We start from the raw sequence: 22246 nt of genomic DNA, 5'->3' as shown, positions 1-22246 counted from the left end.
TTACCAGTTTGTAACCTAAATAAATGTCCTCGTAAACCACCCAAATCTGCCCACACACACACACCCAAACCCGCCCACACACACACACACACACACACACACTACAGGGAGATATTCCCGAAAATCAGATTCCAGCTATTCCGACATTCCCCAGGATGTTCCTCTGTTTTGAAATTCCTGCTAATTTTATGACTAATTAACTGGCGGAATGAAATTCTATCTCATAGCAGCTGACCTGTGCCTATGCAAGCTAACTTAACGCCTTGGCAACATAATGTGTGGTGTCATTCAACAGACATCCAAATATAGTCAGCATGATATGGGTGTACCATGAGGAAAAGAACACATGAAATGTGTATTATTTGATTTAAAGAATAAAACACACACAAACACAAGGCATTCTGCCAAAAATGTAAATGATTTGGAAAGACCATTTTCCCTTTTGAAACACGGGCTTATATCACTCTTTTTGTTCTCCAATATTGAATGAATCAACATGAGGGAACATTTCTTTAATCTCAGAGCTGCCTGCGTTTGGATGAAGACATAAGAGAAGACAGTTTCAGTTTTGTTCTCCTCAGTTGAAAATGTTTTCATTTTGTCAGTGGTTTTAGGGGAAAAAAATAGCTTAAAGAGCCAAACTCATTTTGTGGCTGATCAAAAATCTTGGAGGAGGGAATTAGAGAGAGAGGACTGGATTACAACTTAAACATTGTGGTGCTCTCTCTCTTTCTATCTCTCCATCTCTCTCTGTGTGTATGTTTCTCTCAAAAGGCAACAAAAGTTGCAGCCACATCAGCATTTTACATAAATCATTTTCTGACAAAGTTATAATAATATTTTCAAGTAAGAAACATACTATATGCAATTATAATAATTTTGACAAGTAACCCATATTTGGTGACAATTTTATTCTGCGAAATAGTCATTGATACATTTTGATGTGCAGTACAATTTTCTTTATTTAATTAAAAACTGTTCTTAAGCAACAACAAAAAATATCTAGAAAAACACATGCACTCAGTGGTGTGGGAAAGTGTTTTACTGAAATACTATGTACAATTGTGTGTTTTTAATTTAATTGCTTTGATTAAATTTAATAGCGCTGAGACAATTTTATTGCAAACTCTTTTTATTTGAAGATAATTATTGCCAAAAGGGAGAGAGTTTCACACATTTAAATGCCCAATTCAAACATATTCAGTCATGCACAGAGGAAGAATGCAACATTTATATAAGTCGCCAATACATCAAAATTCTTTCAGCGGATCTCTCAGCCATGGAAAATTATATTTGAAAGATATTAAGTGCAGTATAAAAGTTTCTTGAGTGGTTTTCACATACCCAGTGCAAAATCTGAAACATTTTAAACTGTCTTTCAATATAACCTTTAATAAAATGTCTATAAAAATAGAAATAAACAAATATGAAAAGCAAACAAAAGAGACAAACATATATGTAGCAAAAATATTCACATTCTTGACTTCCACGTCCCAGTACCCTCATTTGAGACCGTAAGCATGTAGCTGGATGGGAGTCAGCAAAATGAACGGTTAAAATTGACCACAGCCTCAGAAAGTACAGGTTATCATGGCCAGAAATGACTAGGCATCCTGTGAAATGCAAGTCTATACTATGAGAATCATCCTTGACTTGTATAGAGTTCAGTGACCTCCTTCCATATTTAAAAAGAGAAATTGTGTCAAACAGGACTCGGAAAACCAGTCAAGATGACTCCCTGATGAATTAATCAAATAATGTAACTCAAATAATCAAAAAAAGTTCTGAGACTCAAAAATGCCATATGTGCACCAGACTTCAGGACTCCAGGCTGAGTCATGAAAATGGAGGGAGTTTTATCCAGTAATACATGCGCTGTAGTAGACGGCACTGCTCGCGTCAGACAGGGCTGATATCAAAGCACTGCTCTCCTCACAGGGAGCGTTCCTGCTCAATCGAGTCCTGCTTGCACTAAGGTACTGGTCAAACTCAATCCTGTCCACTTCACCCCAAAACTCCGCTGAGGGTCCGAGCTGGTCCACTGTGTCCAGAGAGGGCAGAGGAGCCGGAGCCACTGTGGTTACGGAAGTCTCAGGCGGAGGAGATAGCTGGCCCAGATGGGAGGTGAATGCAGGCTGACTGCTCCCGTATATCTGACCGTAATAGCCCACAGGTGTGGGAGTGCTAGGGCCATGAGGAACCTTGGATGTTTCTGGGAGGTTCATGCTAGGTTGGGAAGAGTAGAGAGCATTAGGGTTTGTGGACTCAATGACCAGACATTTCTCCTGCTGTGGGAGACAAGCAAGTGGAGACTTCTGGTTGAGGTGTGGGTGGGAATGTTGGAGGTTATGGGAGTTGTGGAGAGTTATGCTTGGAGGATGGTGGGCACTCTGATGGCCTCCGAGGTGGCTGGGGTTGGGATGTTGGGGGTGGTGGTAGTTTATCCATGAAGTCAGACCCACATCTTCTTGCATGTGAGGAGGGAAGAAGACAGAATCTCCACCCCCCTCCTCCAACACGTCCAATGGGGACATCTCTGGTGTGGGCAAGCCAAAGCTCTCCAGCTCTGGAGTTACAGAGTGGTGGAGGTCTCGGAAGTGTCCAAGGGGAGGCAGTAGATGATGGGCATGACGGTGAGGAGTATCTCCTGGACCTCCAGCGACCCCATGGGCTAGACCTTGAAGGAGCAGACCTGGTTCCACTCGCTTCATTTTTTTGGGCTGTTTCTTGCGGCGAGGTCGGTATTTGTAGTTTGGATGATCCTGAAGGTGCTGCAACCGAAGTCGTTCAGCTTCCTCTACAAACGGACGCTTGTCGAGTGTGCTCAGGGCCTTCCAGGATTGACCTAAAATCAACATTCAGTCTGAGTTACAACTTCAGGTCATGAATTAGTATCATTAGATTTACTAATTTTGTTATATCCACTGAAAAAAATTTTAACCTAAAAATGTACTTCATTTGGTAACATTTAAATTAATTGGTTTGATTCCAACATCAAATATAGTAATTAACATGTCTGAATTAATCTGACTACATTAGGTTACATCAACACAACTAACTTTAAGGGTTAGATCTAGAAATAGCACATAAAAAATGGTCCAAATTGTTCAAATTCAATGAATACTGTAAAATACTGTAAACTATTAAGTGGAAAGTTATTGATTTCTATTAAATCTTTACACAGAAAAACAAAATGTAACCTAAAAATGTGCTTCATGTGATTATCTGGTTTGAGAAAAGTGACAAATATTGTTAAACATCACTGAATCAGCTTGACAACATTAGGTCAAACCAAGAAAACTAATTTTAAGGGAGATCCTTTAGGTAGAAATAGCTTCTCTAAGGTAACAATTGAAGGTTACCATTTTTGTCAGTGCATGAAAGCAAAGAAAATATATTTATGAAACATATGATTTAATTCTGTGAAATACATTTTAATGTTATATATATATATATATATATATATATATAAAACCATGCATTTTACAAAACACTCACAGTCATCACAAATTATTTGTAATAAAGTGAGCTGTCACTGTGATGTTTTTTTGCTGCAGTGTTTGTTTTGGTAAAAACAGATGTAACAGAAGAACTAACACAAGTGCATGCAACATGACCAGATTGTTGTATGTAACTGGTGCTGGGCACACAGGGGTTGTAGTTTTTGAATTATTAATGGGTCACTGCTTACAGACAATCAGCAGCTTGTGTCTGCTACAGCCCTGTTAGTGACAGGACATTTGCTTTATATATATATATATATATATATATATATATACTGTATACAGTGTATATAAGGACAGTTTGTCTCCTCAGAAACAGTGAAACACAAACATTGTGCAAGATCCACAGACTTTAAGAATTACTTCCATCATGTGTGCCCAGGCTTGCATTTTCTCATCTATAATTTGGAACTGCAGTAAAATAATCTAAATTATAAATTTTTCAAGATGATAATAATACACTGGCATGTGTAAGTATGTATTTTATCCATGACTATAAACAAATTTAGCTTGCAGTTCATTTAAATTAAAATGAAACTTTATGATTATGCAGAAAACCGTAGGATATGAATTGGGCCAAGATTTTGTGCAACACCAGTATAATTTTTACTCATCATTTTAATCAGTTATATTTACCATGAACTTAATTTTATGCCCCTTTCTACACTGTAAAAAATGGCAATCTACAATTATTACCTTAATGAGCTATTTCGACCTGATCTAACCCTTAAAATGAGTTATGTTGATTTAACTTAATGTATTCAAGTTTATTCAGTGGTGCTAAATTATATTTTTGACTTGAATAAAACCAGTTAATTTAGATGTTACCACATGATGAACATTTTAGGTAAAAACTTTTTTTCCAGTATAATGCTTCAAATAATACCGTAGTGAGGTTTGTATGGCCCAGTGCAATGACATTTATTAGTAATATGGTATTTATTGATCTTTGATTTTAAGACCAGAAAGGCAATGATTTCAACTTAGAGTTCTGAAAATCACATCAATTTTTTTTATTTATTTATTTATTTTTATTCTGCAGTTCAGACAAATAAAAATAAGTGTTGAACTTTTAAAAGCACTTGGTATATAATAATAGAAAGCACCAAACACTTCAGAGCAACTCTCATTTTTAAGCATACCATGTACATTGCACCCTGTTGATGTACTAGAATGACCCCAGCTTAACCCTACAAGTGATTTATAGTGAGTGGTCTTACCCAGCATCTTACTGAGCACAGCATTATGCAGGTCCGGGTTCTGTAGGGCCAGGCGTTTGCGCTCATCTTTTGCCCACACCATGAAAGCATTCATCGGCCTCCTGATTCTCGACTCACCCCCTGATTTTCCTTCGGTGGAGCCCAGGGTCACAGCTCCAGGTCGGGTAGTGTCCGGGCTTCCTGTCCTGGCCTCTGTCGCACCTCCGTTGGCTCCGGTTCGAGACCCTGTCCTTGTTCCAGATCCAGGCACTGGCACCAGCTCTGTGGTCCGGCCGTGGTCGAAACCATGTCCCTTGTCAGGGCCTAGTGTGCTGGCACCCCATGTTCCACGCTCCGCAACCTGGCTGGGCTGAGAACTGGCCTCTTGACAACAACTAGACTCAGATATATTCATTCCAGCAAGACCAGCACAGTTAAAGCACGCTGTTTTCTTTGGATAGAGGGAATACCAGGGCTAGCTGTTCTGTTGTAGTTACTTTAAATACAGGCTCAGTAACACAAATGACAAGAATCACAAAAAAAGCTGCCAAAAAAAAAAAAAAAAAAAAAAAAAAACAAGCAGAAAGCTGCACTATTTGTTCTGATGTTTCAGAAGTATAAAATCCCACAGATGTTAGTGTTTTGTAACTCCAGCTCTCCAGAGTAACTGTATGGTTCTTGTGCTGAGTTTGAAAGTTGTAGTGAGTTTTAATGAACCCATGCTGTAAATATATACATGGCCTGAGCCAATCAGAGCTTTGGCTCGAACAAAAGAGGAGGGAGGGGTAGCCAGGGACAGTTCAGCCTCTCCCCACCAGCCCCCCTTTGTAGCCTCTACAGACAGAAAGATGTAATCTGAGAAGACCATTGTTTCAGGTCTGTACACACACACACACACACACACACACACAATCATATAGGGCACATACATAGACTCGTAACATACTTATGCACACAACATAAACCCTGTTAGGACTGGGGTGTGTGTGGGTGTGTGTTTGGGGGGGGGGGGGGGGGGCGCACTTGAGTGTTAACAACTTGTAAAAAGGAGCACCAGTGTAAAGACATGTCAGTCAGAGTGAACACAAACTAAACATACTTTCACAGACCAAAGTCGCATATACACTAGATTAATATCACAATTTTAGATGCAATCTGAATAAAAGGGAAAGATGGCTCTGTGCATTATTGGTGATGTGAATTAACTTTCATTTACATAGATCAGTGTTTCACAGCCTTTTTTGTCTTATGTACCACCACAGTCTCAACAGTAAGGATCAAGTACCACTTCATCAATACCAGAGCAAAAATGTTTTCATTTTTACTCACATATACTGGATATTATTTATATATCATTATCATTAATATAACTGAAGTCACTTTTAAACCAAAAATAATTGACACTGTAGGTGAAAAACAACCTCAACAAAAGTGTCGGGGAAGGTACTTTGAAACTGCCCGGAGTCATTACACTTATGTGCACAACACAATAACACATAGCAGTGATTCATTCCCTGCATTTCAAATGGGATAAATTACCCTCCGAAGGGCACTTTGAAGGGAAAACAATCATGATAGTCAAGCTGTAGTATCGGTTCTAAAATAATTTCCAATTAAAATCACTTAAAAATGGAGTTCCGAATGACCATTATTTTTGAGCCATACCTTTTAGCCCTCCAAAGCTCTCACGGTGCATGGTAAAGTCTTCGAAGGAAATAGGGCATAGGGATGATCACTTCTGAATGGAACACACCCATTGTCAGTGATAAAGTGATGGAGAAAGGAGCTCTTGATGATAGTTGCTGTACAAAACAAGCCTAGATAAGACTTGTGACAGAAATTAAGTATTTTTCAGCCTATGTAAGGTGCATTTTAATTACCACAGAAGCACATCAAGTCTTAAATTTCACCTTAATGCAGAATGAGACATTTTTGTCTGCAAGCGCTTTTCATGTGGAGTTCAAAGCGGCTCTTGACGCTGGCCCTGATGCCCTGACATGAATCATGAACATAGCTTCACGATTGTTGTAACAAAGTGGATAGTCACAGCCTACTGGCAGATTAATATTGTGGAGGATGAGAGTTTAAGAGATTTAATGCCCATTGCAATGAATATGCGACCTATATGGGGACTAGTTTTTTCAATTAGTCAAACTCCCGCTTAGACTTTGGGAAACGTTTAATGTTACTTGAATTGGTGCTATTTTAGTGCATTTATATCTTTATACTATGGAAGGTTTTGTTTGGAAAATGTTAATAAAGAATTAAATTGGTACATATTGGTCCTAAGAAGGAAATAAATGCATTTTGACAGGAAAATAAGTATATTTAGAGACAAATTTCAGCACTTTCAAAATCTTTGATTAATTGAGATTAACTTATATTTTTAATTGACTGACAGCACTACTAAATAAACTATAACAATTAGATGATATTATTTCATTCTGCAAGTTCTGAAGACCTGATAGTTATTTAATTAAGTGAACTAACGAATAATTTATTTAACCGGCTCATTTACATAAACTGTTTTCCCAGCGCTACCTGACAGATGATTATGTTATAGTTCGCTTCCTACCTCCCACCAAAACCTGCAACATTTGTGGTTTTTATTTATATATTTTGTAATTTTGCTAAAATTTTTACATATTTTTTTCTATTACATTATTTATGAACATAGTCGGTTATATATTATATATAGCTTTATAATTTTTTTGTATAAAGTAAAAATGCATATAGCTTTTCACAGCTAGATATCAGTGGTCCACCATAATTAATTTATACAAATAGCCTTCATCGTACATAGTAAATAGCCTTATTACATTATAATAAAAATGTATTAGTCATATAGGGTCAGTGTGAGCAAGCGTTCTTCTCTGTTTGGGTTTGTATGCAAATGCAAGTGTTATTCGCATGCTGGGTGACAGCAGCATTTATTACACGGCTGTTAGTAAAAAAAATCCAGCATGGGAGGTGGTGAGCCATTATAAAGATGTGATTTCAATGAACTTCACACTTCACAATGAGCTTATTCACAAGGAGAATATAAAAATAGATGTATTTGCTAATGAAGTGAAAGACTCTCTCTCTCTCTCCCTCTCCAGCTCTTCTATTATTATAAATATACAAGAAACATTGAGTGGGTCAGGCAGGGCGACCTCTTAATGAGATGGGATGCTGGTCTGCCTCTCTCTGCTTTGAGAAGGGTCACGGTCAACAAAAGTGGGACACAATCGTTTAACCTTAAACAACTCAAGAGGATGTGAAAGTTAAAGACCATCACTTAACATCACAAGTAGAGCTAAGTGCACACTGTACGCACACTTGCAGATATGGACAAATCCACACACAAACACTGCAACAAAGAAAAATGCTTGAAAAAAGCTAGGTATATATACTGAATAAAACCATACATAGAGGTAGTTAAAATGTTACATTTTGGAAAGTTGACATGTCTTTCAGTTTCACATGCTATACTCCATTTAAACCTATTTTTAACAGCATTTTGCTAATTCATTAATAAATAATATGCATGCAGCTTTTATGACCTCATTGTAATCTAGAGACTCCCCTAAGATGTGCTTTCAAAAATTAATTGGTCACACCACGATCTCGTAATTGAATGTGTGCACTAGTGTACACAAAAAAGGTAATTAAAAATGGTGAAAACTTGAAAGAAATAATCAGTCACAGCATGCGCTTTCCATATACAATAATATACATTTTTAGCTAAAATCTTGTTGTTGAATAAAAAAAGTCCACTACCCATACACATAATGTATATATCTGGGTCCAAATGTCTCCAGAAGGATGATAGGTAACATTTTACAAAAGGTTCTACTCGTTAACATTAGTTAATGCATTAGGTATCGTGAACAAACAATAAAACAACATATTTTTTACAGCATTTATTAAAACGTTGTTAATGTTAGTTACAATTGTTCATTGTTCAGATTAGTTTATAGTGCATTAACTAATGTTGCTAACTAATGTTAAAAAATGTTTACCTTATTGTAAAGTGTTATCAGATAATAAAACCAGAAATCACCTTACATAGTGGGGACACAATGATCAAACAGTTTAATAAACATACAAAATAATGCTAAAATTATAACAAGAAAATATGCATAAAGGTTTCTGTAAGGGCAAGATTTAGGGAAGGGTTAGGGGATAGAATATATCATTTGCTTAGTATAGAATCAATAGAATTCAATGGAAAGTCCCACTATGATAGAAAAACACACACATGTGTGTGTGTGTGTGTGTGTGTGTGTGTGTGTGTGTGTGCACACACATTTAAGTTGCCTTTTGATTTACCTTGTAAGAGCCGAGAATGTGAAGCCTGTACAAAGTAACTATTCTGAGGTTTGCAACGTCTGTGTGAAAACCACAAATTAGTGCTGCAGTTGCTCGCCTCCACACCTATGCAATCCATCCAGTCTTAGACAGCTGCAATGAGCCAATTTCTTCCCCCACTGAGCACTACATCAATATTTCTCGACTCTATGAATAAATCCAAGGTGAGGTGTCAGAGTTCAGGCCGCACAGAATCACATCAAGAGGGAAAATGGAATTTTGTGTAAATGTGAAGCGGATTTCATTCCATTAGTCCAGTAAGCAGTTCAGGAACAGGCCACAAAAGGCCACGAGAGGCTTTTTATTGTTTAATCTATGAGTACTTCTCATTATTTTATTAAATATAATGGTGCTGGCATTTGTCTTGCATCTGGGAGTTTCTGGGAGCTTGCAGTGAGGATGATGGTTATTTACACGTTTCTGATTGTTCACTTGTGGCATTCTGAGGTCAAATATTATTGTATAATGACCACAGTTATTATTATTATTATTTTTCTATTACTGTTGTTAGTTATTATTAATGATTTACTGGGGTCTTTTATCTGTAGCACATGGTAAAATCAATGAAATTCACAGTCTCTCATGGTTTTTTGTTTCTTTGAAAAGGCAAGAGGACAGGTGGGAAACCTACACAAAGTGAAACAGACTAATTCTTGTATTCACAATGCTTGACCTGAAAGACTTGGCATGAGGTGTTTGTGCTATGATTTCAATAATTCATAAATTCTTGAACAATGTCTATGTGTACACACACTCACTGTGTCAGTGATTTACTGGCAGATGTTGTGTGGGCTGTATGGACGGGAAGGTCTCTCCCTTGTAGATGGTGAAAGTTGGATACGTGACAGTTGTCTTCGCCTGGCTGTCTGCTCTGCGTTCCCCCCTGGACATTCTCACAGTAAATGTGTGTGTGTGTGTGTGTGTGTGTGTGTGTGTGTGCTTTGCCTGTCTCACCCACCATTCCTCCAATCCACCTCCTGCTCCCTCACCCCACACCTTCAGAAACAGGAAGTCAGGGATGTTCCTGCTGACTGCCATGACGGGACCTGATAAGATCAAGAGATACCAAGAAAGGGAAGGTTAGTATCATTTTGATCTTTTAATTTTAGTTGTTATTTCTATTTTATTTTACATTTGTCTATTTTGAAAGTTTTTCTTTGTTTACTAAATGAATGTTTACTAAATTAATGTTAGTTCTAAACTGAAATGAAGAGTAAGGTTTACTTAATTTTTATTTTGCAAGTTTTCACGCACATTTTTTTAAAGTAAAATCTACTTAATTTCATTACATAATATTGATTGAAGTGAGAGAGTAAATGTAAATTAAACATTTCAGTAACTTTTATTTACAAATCTGATGTACATAGTATTTCAATAAGCTTAGTCAAATTTAAATGAACATTTCAGTAGAACATACCACATTTTGACAATCCACATAATGAACGAGTAATTCTGAGTAGAAATTAACTTCAGACTTCACAAAACAAAATTTTTCCAAATGTAACAAAATGATCAACAATAAAAATGGTGTAAATAATCTTGCAAACAGTAAAACATGCAAGCTCATTAATTATTCAAGCAAGGTGCATGCTGGGAAAAACCACTTCGAAAAGTTAAGTAAAATTTACTTATTTTATTTACCACTGAAATTTACTCAAATTAGCTAATAAATATGACAAGGTTTTATACTTTAGGATTGATACATGATGACGCATTGTAAAAATAACAAATAATCATAACTAATATTTACTTATAAGCTAAAGCATTAGTTTTTACATGTTTGAATTAAAAACAGATGTAGTATTTACTTATTTTCAAGTTCAATGTAGAAAGTACTTAATCTTTTTTGTAAAGCTGTCAGAATTAATGTGTTAACGCATGCAATGCATTTAAAAAGTTTAACGCGTTAATTTTTCTTAATCGCGATTAATGCATTTACCGTTAATACAGCATAAACACTGGTGTGAAGGGTGGAACCTTTGTAGTGTGTCCAGAGTCATTACGCTGATGCACACACCACAGCGCCAGAGGCCTTCTACCAAGTTAAGCCCACATGTAAAGCATAAAATAGCATAATACGGCGATCCCATCGACAGCTCCGCAGCTGTCGTAACACGCAAGTTGACGTTAGGCTTTCTCCTATGATAGAGCCGTGGAGGTTGTTATCTCAGTAAATAAAAGAATCTCTGACAGCACTTCTCTTTCAGTGATAAAATAATGGAGAAAGGACCTCTTAACACTATTTGATGTACAAAACAAGCACAGATGGGACTTGTGATAGAAATCAAGTATTTTTCAGCCTATGTAAGGCACGTTTTAATTACCACAGAAGCACATCAAATCTTAACTGTCATTAAAATGCAGAATGAGACATTTTTGTCTGCAAGCGCTGTTCATGCTGAGTTCAAAGCGGTGCACAACGCTGGCGATGCTGCTTTGATGCGAATCATGAACGCAGCTTCACGATTGCTGTATCAGTTTACTGGCAAATTAATATTGTGGAGGATGAGAGTTTAAGAGATTTAATGCCCATTGCAATGAATATGCAACCTATATGGGGACTAGTTATTTCAATTAGTCAAACTTCCACTTAGACTTTGGGAAACGTTTAATGTTACTTGAATTGGTGCTATTTTAGTCCATTGTCTTTATATTGTTTTTGTTTGGAAAATGTTAATAAAGCATTATATTGTTTTGTTTTCTTTCCTAAGATGGAAATAAAGTATATACAGTATAGTGTCAAATGTCAGCACTTTTAATCTGCGATTAATCACGGTTAACACAAAAAATGATCCGATTAATCGTGATTTTAAAAAAAAAATTATTGACTGACAGCACTAGTATTTTCATGTTCAGTGAGGGCAGGTTGTACAGGTTTGCATCTTTAAATTAAGTCATTGTCATTCACAAAACTCTGCTATTTGCTTACTGTAATAACATTGTGCTATTGCTGCCCAAGGAAAGTAGGCATTAAACTGAATTTTGTTTTTAAAATTAAGTGTGTGTGTGTGCACATTTTCTAGCAATCATGGTAGAAGGTTTTTTTAATCAAATAATGATCAAAGTTTTTATTATAATATATGTTTATTTTGTATTACTTTATTATTCGTTTTATTTCAATTAATGAAAATGTTTTTATTTTATTTTTTTTTACATTTTAATGTGCTGAAGAACAAGGGCTAGGTTGACAGTTGACCTTTGACCTGCCCAGCCCTTCTGGTCCTTCTCTGAGTCTGGAGGCGGCAAGTTTGGCGTTGCAGTGCACTGGCCTCCAGCCCGCCGTGAGCGACAGCGCTCCCACTTCAGTGCTGTCTGCCGCTGTCTCTGTGTCAGTGTGTGTGTGTCTATGTGAAAGAACAGGAGACGGGCACCACACCTACACCACAGCGGAAATTTGGCCAAAACTCCAGACTCAGCGGCTAGAGGAGGAGGACTTCACAACACTCTCTCATCTTGTATTTCTATGTTTACTGTACAGGGGAGGACACACACAGGCACAATATACACACACAAATATATGCATAAAGGCATTTTGATTGTTGAAGACTGTGTTAATGAGGTCAGTGAGTGTGTGTGCTGTTTATTAATGAATATGCTGAAGTCCAAATTGTTATATTTATGTGCATGTGTGTGTATCTGTTTGTGTGTGTTTGAGGGGAAGGTTCATATGAAATATTTGTGCACTGTTCTATTTTCTATCATTTGAAGAAGGGAAATTTGTGTTGATGGATGGAACAAACTATGTTTGGGAATCCCCCACTTTAACAATATGCAATAACTCACGCACATATTGACACACAGAGAGAAAACAATTTACACCCATAGAATAACATCCACACACATGCAGACTTTCATCAACATTAAGATATACAGTAGCCTACCAGTCAAAGTTTGGATACCCTTCACTAAATGTTTCTTATGATCTTAAATGAACAGTTTACCCAAGAAAGAAAATTATGTCATTATTTGCTCACCCTAATGTTGCTCCAAACCTGTATGACTTTCTCTCTTCTGTGGAACACAAACTGTGAATATTTTCACAGGGTTTATTTGCCATAATGTATAGTAAGTGAATAGTGACGATGGTCTGCAAAGCTTGAATAATAAAAAAAAAATTAAAAAAAACACCATAAAACCACTGTAAAGTTAATTGATACGAATCATACACTATATTTCATCTGAAGTGATACAATCACTTTGTGCAATGAACATATTGAAATTTAAATTGTTATGCACTCTCAAATAAAATAAAATAAATTAAATTAAGCACTTGAATCATATTTGGAGGCTAAATTGATAATATAAAACCTCATTGTTTCTAATCACGACTCTCACCGAACAGCATGATGTCATGTTGCACGTTTGTTCACAAGACGTGGTGAGTACCAATGAGGTTTGATGTTTTCGACATAACAGCCATATTTTATTTTAGCTCTTTACTTAATAGAGCGCAATAGTGACTGTCCAGTTTCCAAAAAGATTATATAAAATCCTTCATAAAAGAGTTGTAAGCCATGAACAAAACCAACCATCTCCAAGGTGAATCGCAAGCTTACAAACTTTGATTTGAAGCCAAAAGGTGTTTGAAGATCGGATAACGAGGCAAAGGTACAAGACTTTGTATTTAACATATTTAATGTGAGAATGAACTACAATCCCATGAAGCATTGCAAATGACGTAGTTGAATTACAAACAATGGAAAAATATAAAACTATTGAAGTTGTTGATTATAAGTATAGAATTAATATGTTTAAAGTATATTGGAAAATATTTCACAGTGCGTCATGGAAGTGGGCGGTCCCTGCTGGGCTCAGTTCTCTGATTGGTGGATCATTCTCTGCTGGATCATGGGTAGTGTAGTTCTTCACCAGGAATTCTGCTATTAAAGGTGCACTCAGTAATTTTTTTCCTCATTAAAAAAGTTTAATTCCAAAAGACGTGAATTGTAATTTTGCAATACATGTAGGAAATCATGACCACTCACATTAAAATGAACACTCCAGTAATATCAGTAACCTTATAAAAGCCGTTTTATTCCACATGAAGAGGGTCTGCTCATAGGGGCTGCCATGTTAGAATCACATGACCAGCCAAATACTACTCACTTAATCTCAGTAACCGTCCTGTTATTGGACACTTTCACTCATTAATTAAAGTAATCATGGCTGACTGTGAATACTAAATTTCTACAATGGCATCTGAAACTGAAAACTATTGATTTTAAATGATGCTGCATCCAAGCCGCTAGGTGTCAGTGTATGTCCAAGATGAGACAAAGACAATAAGTTACTGAGTGTACCTTTAAACATTAATTTAAAAAAATGAAGTTAAAAAGATATTGAGTGATGGCTTCAACTGAGGCGTGTACCATAGATTAACAAGTATATTTGTATCAGTAGAGCATGAAGTCTTAATTCATAAACCGAAAAGCCAGACTGTTAGACACACAAACATCATGATGACTGACAGATCAGCCTATGCAAAAATGCTGAGCAATTTTTAAACTGCAAACGACGATAGAAACTTAATATCATATTCCTCTTTCTCTCCCTCTGGCTGTCTTCCATATCACATTCCTCTCTGATGACCCCATCTGAGTAATGTGAGGATAAAACTGCTGGAGCCCTCAGTTAGGAAGTGACTAAATTAAGCCTGGCCCGTCAGTCTCTCTCTTTCCTTTATGTTTAATAATCACATATGAGTGTCTTACTAAGTTTTAAGGTGTGGCGGAGCGTAGGTCACTTTCCCAGGGTACACCTCTTCTATCTGCAGTCTGCAGCTGAGCTCCATCTCCCCGTTACCTTCCTCTGGCCCTCTGACTGGTCATGTTATGATAGTGACTTGGCTTGAGACAAAGGAAGCCAGAGCTATTTATTTAAATAAATCTCTTTTTTTTTTTTTTAAAGAAGAAGCAGAATGAGGAATCAAAGTCATGTCACACAGATAAACAGCGCTAGGCTAGCGAGGATGATTAGCAACCGGGTTTGGGTCTAAGAATATACAGTTGATGACAGTGCACTTGTGGTGCGGGAACAGGCAAACGGAAGTACCTTTAGATTTAGCCCTGTGGCTGTTCCAGTGAGACAAAAAGGATGGAAAGGGCTTTGGGAGGCTAAACCATAGAAGTCGTGTGTGTGTGTGTGTGTGTAGGTTTAAGTTTTTTTTTAGGTTACAAACTGGTAATCTCAAGGGTATTATGCTATAAATGTGGTTTATGAGGACATTTCTAGTGTCCCCATAATTAAAATCGTGTAAAAAAAACATACTAAATGATGTTTTTTTGAAAATGTAAAAATGCAGAAAGTTTTTTGTGAGGGTTAGGTTTAGGGGTTGGGTTAGGGGTAGGGGATAGAATCTGTAGTTCGTACAGTAAAAAATCATTATGTCTATGGAGAGTCCTCATAATGATAGCTGCACCAACGTGTGTGTGTGTGTGTGTGTGTGTGTGTGTGTGTGTGTGTGTGTGTGTGTGTGTGTGTGAGTGTTTGATGAGTTGTGGGTTCAAACCATGCTAAATGACAAACTATAAGAGCTGTTGTAAGGGTGAATATATTTACTGATATATTCTGTAATATTTTCCAAACTATGTGCAATATCACGTAGATATAACATCTGGGGGAAGAATTTGCTATTTAGGTTACCATAATACAAGAGGACTATTTGAGATTTGAAATTTCATTAAATCATATCATTCAAATGACTCATCTGACTTACATTTTTGCTGGTAATAATATTTATTATTGATATTTTCTGTGTTTCTTTATGTAAGTATGTGAAATACAGGAGAAGTGAGAAGTCGGCTCGTTATTTGTAATTTATTTTATTTTTTTATTTTTTTCTGGTAAACTTGGAAAAGTTAATTACTGCTTTTTTATTAGGCAGTCAAGCTTTGTTCACAATAATAAAAATAAAAATCATTTAAAAATACTGTACTTTTTGGTTTATTTAGGCCATTTTGTTATTTGTGTATTTATTTTTTACAATTGTATTTACAGTTATCTTATGTTTCAGTCAGTTTATTTATTTATAAAAAATAATTTTAGAAAAATTAGAATCTGATTATTTAATACATTATTAATAATTATTTCATATTTCAGGCTTTATAAGGTTAAAAAAAAAATCTATTTATTTATTTGGCTATTTATCTTCTTCTTTCCCAATTCCTAATATTTACTTTGTAAAACACAAATAGTTACAATCTTAACTGAATGGAGATTTATATCGTTTATTAGTAGTATTATTGTTGTTATTGTTTTAGGATTATCATTATTTTAATAGCAATACAATATATTGGTTATAATTGTGTCTATGCTTACAATATGGAAAGAATGCAAGTGATGGATTTTGTGTATAGGTGCAAAAAAAAAAAAAATGGTTATGGTAAAAATAAAATATGTATTTTCACCATATGCAATTGCTGTCACATATAGTTTTCCAACTGGGGTATAGATGTTGTTATATACTCCCCGCCTCCTCTTGAAATTAGAGGGAGGTTTTAGGGGTTTTATGTTAACCACATCTTGTTAACCACAACCTTGCAATTAGTATCATAATATTGTTATATAAATACACTAAGAATGTGAACCACACCTTAAAACACTTTGCAGTTATCCAAAAGAGATATGTTCACCTCGTATGACACTTTGACGCTGCCTAAACCTACACCAATCATTATTTCAATGTAATTGCTATTAAAACAAGTTTAGCAAACATTTGGGCACAGTAAAGCTGAGTTCAAGTGGGTTAAATGAACTGGCTTTCTCATGAGGTCAACCTTTCTACAAAAGCTGAAGTTGTTAGTATCACTGTTAATGCCTACTATGGTATTTTTGTGTTTTATCTCATTATGCTAGTAAGGTAATGGTTAAAATCTGAACAATACATTGATTTTTAGATATAAGCAGAGGGTGGCACTATTTATGATGCAGTCCCGTGATAAAATATTGCTTTGGGAGGAATCTTGCAAAATTTCACGTATTCTTGCGCTACACAACAAATAGATCGGGGACTGTTTTGTCTGCTGTGTTTTTATGTGTTTCATTTCTCATTGCTGTAAACTCTTAAACTCAGACTCTTGTATATTTCCAGAACCAATCTCTCTTTGCCATCTATGTGCTCAAAAATGAGTGAGGCTTGTTTAATGCAATAAGAAAAGCTGGTGAGCAGATAACCAGGCTTCTTTTGTAGTTCCACTGTGGGAGCGTAAATCAGATGTGTTGATTTCGTAGGTCAATGCTATCAGCTTTGGACACACAGGGACTTGGCCCAAAGTCATGAACCCAGTGATCGCAGATTGCAACAAAACAGAGCACCATAGGACGTCAGCTGACCTTTATCAGCAAAAGAGTTTGGATGGTCAGGCATCACCCTAAGGTCAAAGCAGGGCTCACCCAAACATATGGGAGGGAAGGGAGTAGAGATGTATTGCTCTCTGCCACTGATTTTGACTTCTGTTATGAGTCTGGATACATTTTTGGTAACACTTTACAGTGTCCATGTTACACATTTTACATGTAAAAGTGAACAACATAAGCATATCAAAGGGGCCATTCAGACAGAACACATTCTTCAAATTAGACGCAACTCAAAGAATGGAACAGAATGCAGGTGTCTCAAGATGCGTTTTTAAAAGTTGAAGTTCTTTTAAATTGGCACAGCCTCTTAAAAACATGCTGCTCCTGCATAGATGCTGAAAACACAGCAAGACGCAGTGCAAAAGACATCCGTCTAGCACAAATTTACATAGAAAAACATTTAAAAACAGCACAGACAGAGGCACAAATGAGTTCAGTGTGAACAGCACCTAAGGAAAATAATTCTTACAGGCGCTCGACCAAAATAACAAGGAAAAATCAGTGGGAGCAACAGTATGCTGACTCTTTTTAAAACAAGACTGCTTTCTATTTATTTCATGTATACATTTATTTATTTGAATGCATACTTTTTTTTAATATAAATGTGATAAGATGAACAAATATGATGAATGAAATAAGTAAACTAAGCAAACACACATGGAAAGTCATATTTTGTGACTTGCATCTCTATTTAATTTGAGCAAAGCGCTTGCCATTTTAAAAATAGTTAAAACTGATCTCACAATGAAATTAGAAACAGTAGGTTGACTTTTCTTTAGCTAAAATCGGTCTGTGCTTACCGAAATGTGAAACAGTGCCTCCAGTGGTGAAAGCGGTAAGTGTTGTTGGGCGTATGAGCTCCATTTTCCAGGGAAATGTCCACAGAAGGGCACCAAAAGCGAGTTGTGAAGCAAGTTTTTTGTTTAGCTGTACAGGCTGTAATACAGTTTAAAGGAATGCATGTTTTATAAACTGTATCCCCCAACCCAAACTAAAACCCTAAATCTAACTATCAGCGGAGTAAAAATGTAATGTTAGAGGGAAAAATGCAACCTCCAAATTTCGCTAGTTACTGATTATGCGAATGCATGTTTTATAAACTGTATCCCCCAACCCAATCCAAACACCACATCTAAATCTAACTATCAGTGGAGTAAAATTGTAATGCTAGAGGCAAAATTGCAACCTCCAAATTGCGCTAGTTACTGATTATGCAAATGCGAATACTTCCTGGTTTCAGCGCAGGATCAGAACCCGGTTTTCCCAAGCTGCTGATGCACCGCGCTTCCGGTCGCACCACAGGGGAAGGTAAACACACTGGAGACGATGCAAAAATGTCTGATAGGAGATGCTACTTATCGGTGAGTCAGCATAATGTGGCCGATCCTAATGTACCAGAATTCTCAGAAACAATATACCAACTTCCTGTGTGATTATGTTGCAATAGTAGTAGGCTAGCAATTTTAGAGAAAGAGAGGAAGCACACACTTTAATGTAAAAGTAATAGAAAGTATCACTACTTTCCATAAAAAGTAACAATGTAACATAATGCAATAATGAAATGTTAGTTTTAAACATTCCCCAACACTGCTCACAAAATCCACAAAAATTGTTATACTGTATGTATGTTATACAATGTAAAGTTTCTGTACCTTTTTTTCTTCTAAGCCTTTTCAGCTGCAAATGTGAAAATCACAGCTGCCTGCTGACAGAGATATAGAATTTTGCATTGTTGGTAAATTTTCACTCAGGCAACTGGAGAGTTTTATGTTTGTGTTATTTTAAGTGCTGTTTATCTTTGGGAAGAGTGAGCTTTGATTTAAATTTCTATACTTAATGATATTACATTCTTAAGTGAATGTTTGTAGACTCTGCAACTTCTAGTTAATGCTTCGTTACCGATGTGGTGTCCATGCTATAATTGTCAGTCCCCCAAAATTAGAAAGTAGAGCTGCAGTCAGCCACTGAAAACTCTTCATATGATGGGGCAGCTATCTTCGAGGGGAGAGAGTCTCCAATGTTTATGTTTGCCACAAAACGAGGGGAACTATTTTGTGGTTTGCACAGCTATTTGGAAAATGTTAAATACGTGAGGGAGGGTATTTCTCAACTTCACTCGGGAGTGTGTAAATGAGTGATGAATGACGTGAGGATTGCTTCTCGACAAACTTCTTTGTTGTTCGTGCATTAACAACATTAAAAAAAATAAATAAAAAAAAAATGGAAAGTTCACACTTCTAATTTTTATTGGATATGCCCAATAAAAAGCCATTGTAAAATGATTATAAACGCACACCTGTGACTGTAAGTTGATATGTTGCTTGGCAACTGCAAACAACCTACAGTTAGGCTAATTAACTATTTTAGTTAGCGGTATAATTGTTTATTTTGATTCATAATATAAATAATAATTACTATTATTATTATTATTATTCATAAATGTAACTGTTTATTGAACATTGGTGTCTTTTGTCATATTGCTGTTGTCACCAACAGGGGGGTTTATGTTTCAAGTTGTTTCTCACAAAATAGGCCATGGCAGAAGTCACGATTTTTCACAATAAACTGGTTACATTTTAACTTGTTTCTCGCCAAAACCTATCGTATGGCTTCAGAAGACTTGGAATATGATGCAATGATTTGATGGACTATTTTATGACAATTTTTTTAAGCTTTAAAGTGAGCCACTATTAACTTTTTATTGTAATCGGTGAATGGGACATCCTTTAAAAATGACTCCTTTTGTGTTTTACAAAAGAAAGCACAACATTCGGGTTTGAAACAGCATGAAAGTGGGTAAATAATGACAGAATTTAAAATTTTGGGTGAACTATTTCTTTAGGGATACCAATTACGAGTGATAAAATCACTGTAATATATGGCTTCTCGTAGCATATTGCTTTCCTATAAGATCTGTAAGAGACTGCAATTGTGAAATGGTTTTAGAATAAGCAGAATATGTGAGCGTATTTTAAGTGTGTGTGTGTGTGTGTGTGTGTGTGTGTATACTTTGGTTTGGTAACGGACAAGCCACATGGCTCCAGAGGGGGGTAAACAAAGCGTCTCCCCAACAATTAGCTTTAAATATAGACCTTAACTGGCACAGCTAACACTCATGCTGTCTTGGAGCAGTGTTAACACACTAACAGATATAGACACACGCTTGTGAAATTAGGCTTTAAACATAGAGAGGGTACCATCACACACAGACACAACTGGGTGCACACAAAAATACTGGTCACTGTTTGGGGACTTTGCTGTGCTGGCCAGTGGCTGGTTTGTTTGGCTGGGGGACATCAGGGTATAGAAAGTGCAGAGGGGCCACACACATTCACAGGAGGCCTTTGCGACCATGAAAGCACAGAGACACACACACTGCTGAGTCAGCAGTCCAGTACAACAGCGAAAACACATTTGCGTAGTAAAACTACACTCACAAACAAAAAAGCACAAGGTCACTGCAGAGAAGAGAATGAAGCCACTGTGGATGAGTGTGTGGCGTGTTAAAAGAGCCCATTAGACATTGGGCATGGCCTCTTGCGGGCCTATATGTGTGCGTGTTTATGTGTGAGCACGGACCTGGCACCCGGCATGCCTTCTCTCTGGAGAGAGAGTTCAAACTATGCCCTGAGATGTTTCTTGGAATTGTGCTGATGCTGGTATGGCTGTGCATGTGTGTGTGTGTGTGTTTGTGTGCCTGTGTAATAACATTGTTTTCCTGGACAATAAATGCAGACTTTTAGCTGTCAATTAACAGAATTTACTGAACAGTAGCCCCACTTTTGCTCATGTTTTTAGCGTGGAAACTAATATGCAACAGGGTCATGCACAGTATGCAAATTTTCTATGTACAGTATTTGCAATAAACAGTTGCATCACTTTGCGTGCATATTTCAGCACAAGAACTAATAAGCAAAGAATAAGTTCACTAATGACCAGTGATCCAATTTTTACAGAAATTGCTTAATTTTACTGGTATATTACTGCGTCGTGCATATTTAAATTAAGTAATTGTCTTTCTTTTCAGCATAAACACACCTCCTGTCTATGTAAATTAGTCTTTGTCATGGGAGGATTCATCCTGCTGATTTGTTTCTGTGTCTCCCTCGTGTGGTTGCTGGTGTGGAGTTAATCAATTGCCCAGCAACGCTCATTACCAGCATCTGCTTGATTAGCTCGGCACCTTCACACTATCTTCTATCTCCCTTATAAGCAGCCCTTTTGTGTGATTTCAGTATCGGATCGTTCTCTTGTTGTGTGCTTTGTTACTCGTGTTCTCATGCTGTTCTCTGTATTTTTTAGTCTGGATATTTTTGCCAATTTTCCTGTGCTCCAGCCATTACCATCAGCTCCATTCACCAGGATTTCTCACCTCTGTTTCTCTCTGCTCCAGTCGTCACCATCTCACACCCTTGAATATGCATTACCTCTACTCTCTCCCCGCTGCAGCTGACGCCATCAGAGTCCTCCACCTTCATCTTCTTCCACCTCATCTCTGGACTGTTCCATTGTTTGTGCTACTTCATATTTTTTCATCATATACCTGAACTTTTCACTCATTAAACACTGCTATATTTTTACTCCTGTGTCTGGGTCCTATTTATATCACGACAGAACGATCTGATCAAGATGGACCCAGCAGGTACAACAATAGATACAACAATATCTTTCCAACCAGGAATCACGCAGCACCCAACAGGAGGAACTGGCTAAAACCACCAGGACGGCCATCGAGGCTCTGGTGGCGCAATTCACCGAGCTCTCATCTATCATCCAACAGAGTCCAGCACCCAGTGAGTCCCCTGCACCCACACCGCCACCACCAACGTCTATAGA

The 22246-nt window shown here is 36.9% G+C and overlaps 1 protein-coding gene across 1 annotated transcript; it reads right to left on the bottom strand.

The window, feature by feature from the left end:
* Nucleotides 1–896: 896 nt before the first annotated feature.
* Nucleotides 897–5392, bottom strand: LOC127420392 (transcription factor Sox-18A-like). Its single transcript, XM_051662659.1, has 2 exons — nt 4724–5392; nt 897–2845 (listed from the first exon to the last, which is right to left on the bottom strand). Exons 1-2 carry the CDS (start codon nt 5115–5117, stop codon nt 1857–1859), a joined length of 1383 nt encoding a protein of 460 aa, XP_051518619.1. The 5' UTR covers nt 5118–5392; the 3' UTR covers nt 897–1856.
* Between the last annotated feature and the right edge of the window lie 16854 nt (nt 5393–22246).

This window comes from Myxocyprinus asiaticus, chromosome 29 (assembly GCF_019703515.2).
Source record: "Myxocyprinus asiaticus isolate MX2 ecotype Aquarium Trade chromosome 29, UBuf_Myxa_2, whole genome shotgun sequence".
NCBI classification, from domain to species: Eukaryota; Metazoa; Chordata; class Actinopteri; order Cypriniformes; family Catostomidae; genus Myxocyprinus; species Myxocyprinus asiaticus.
This window is presented reverse-complemented; position numbering and strand designations above follow the sequence as displayed.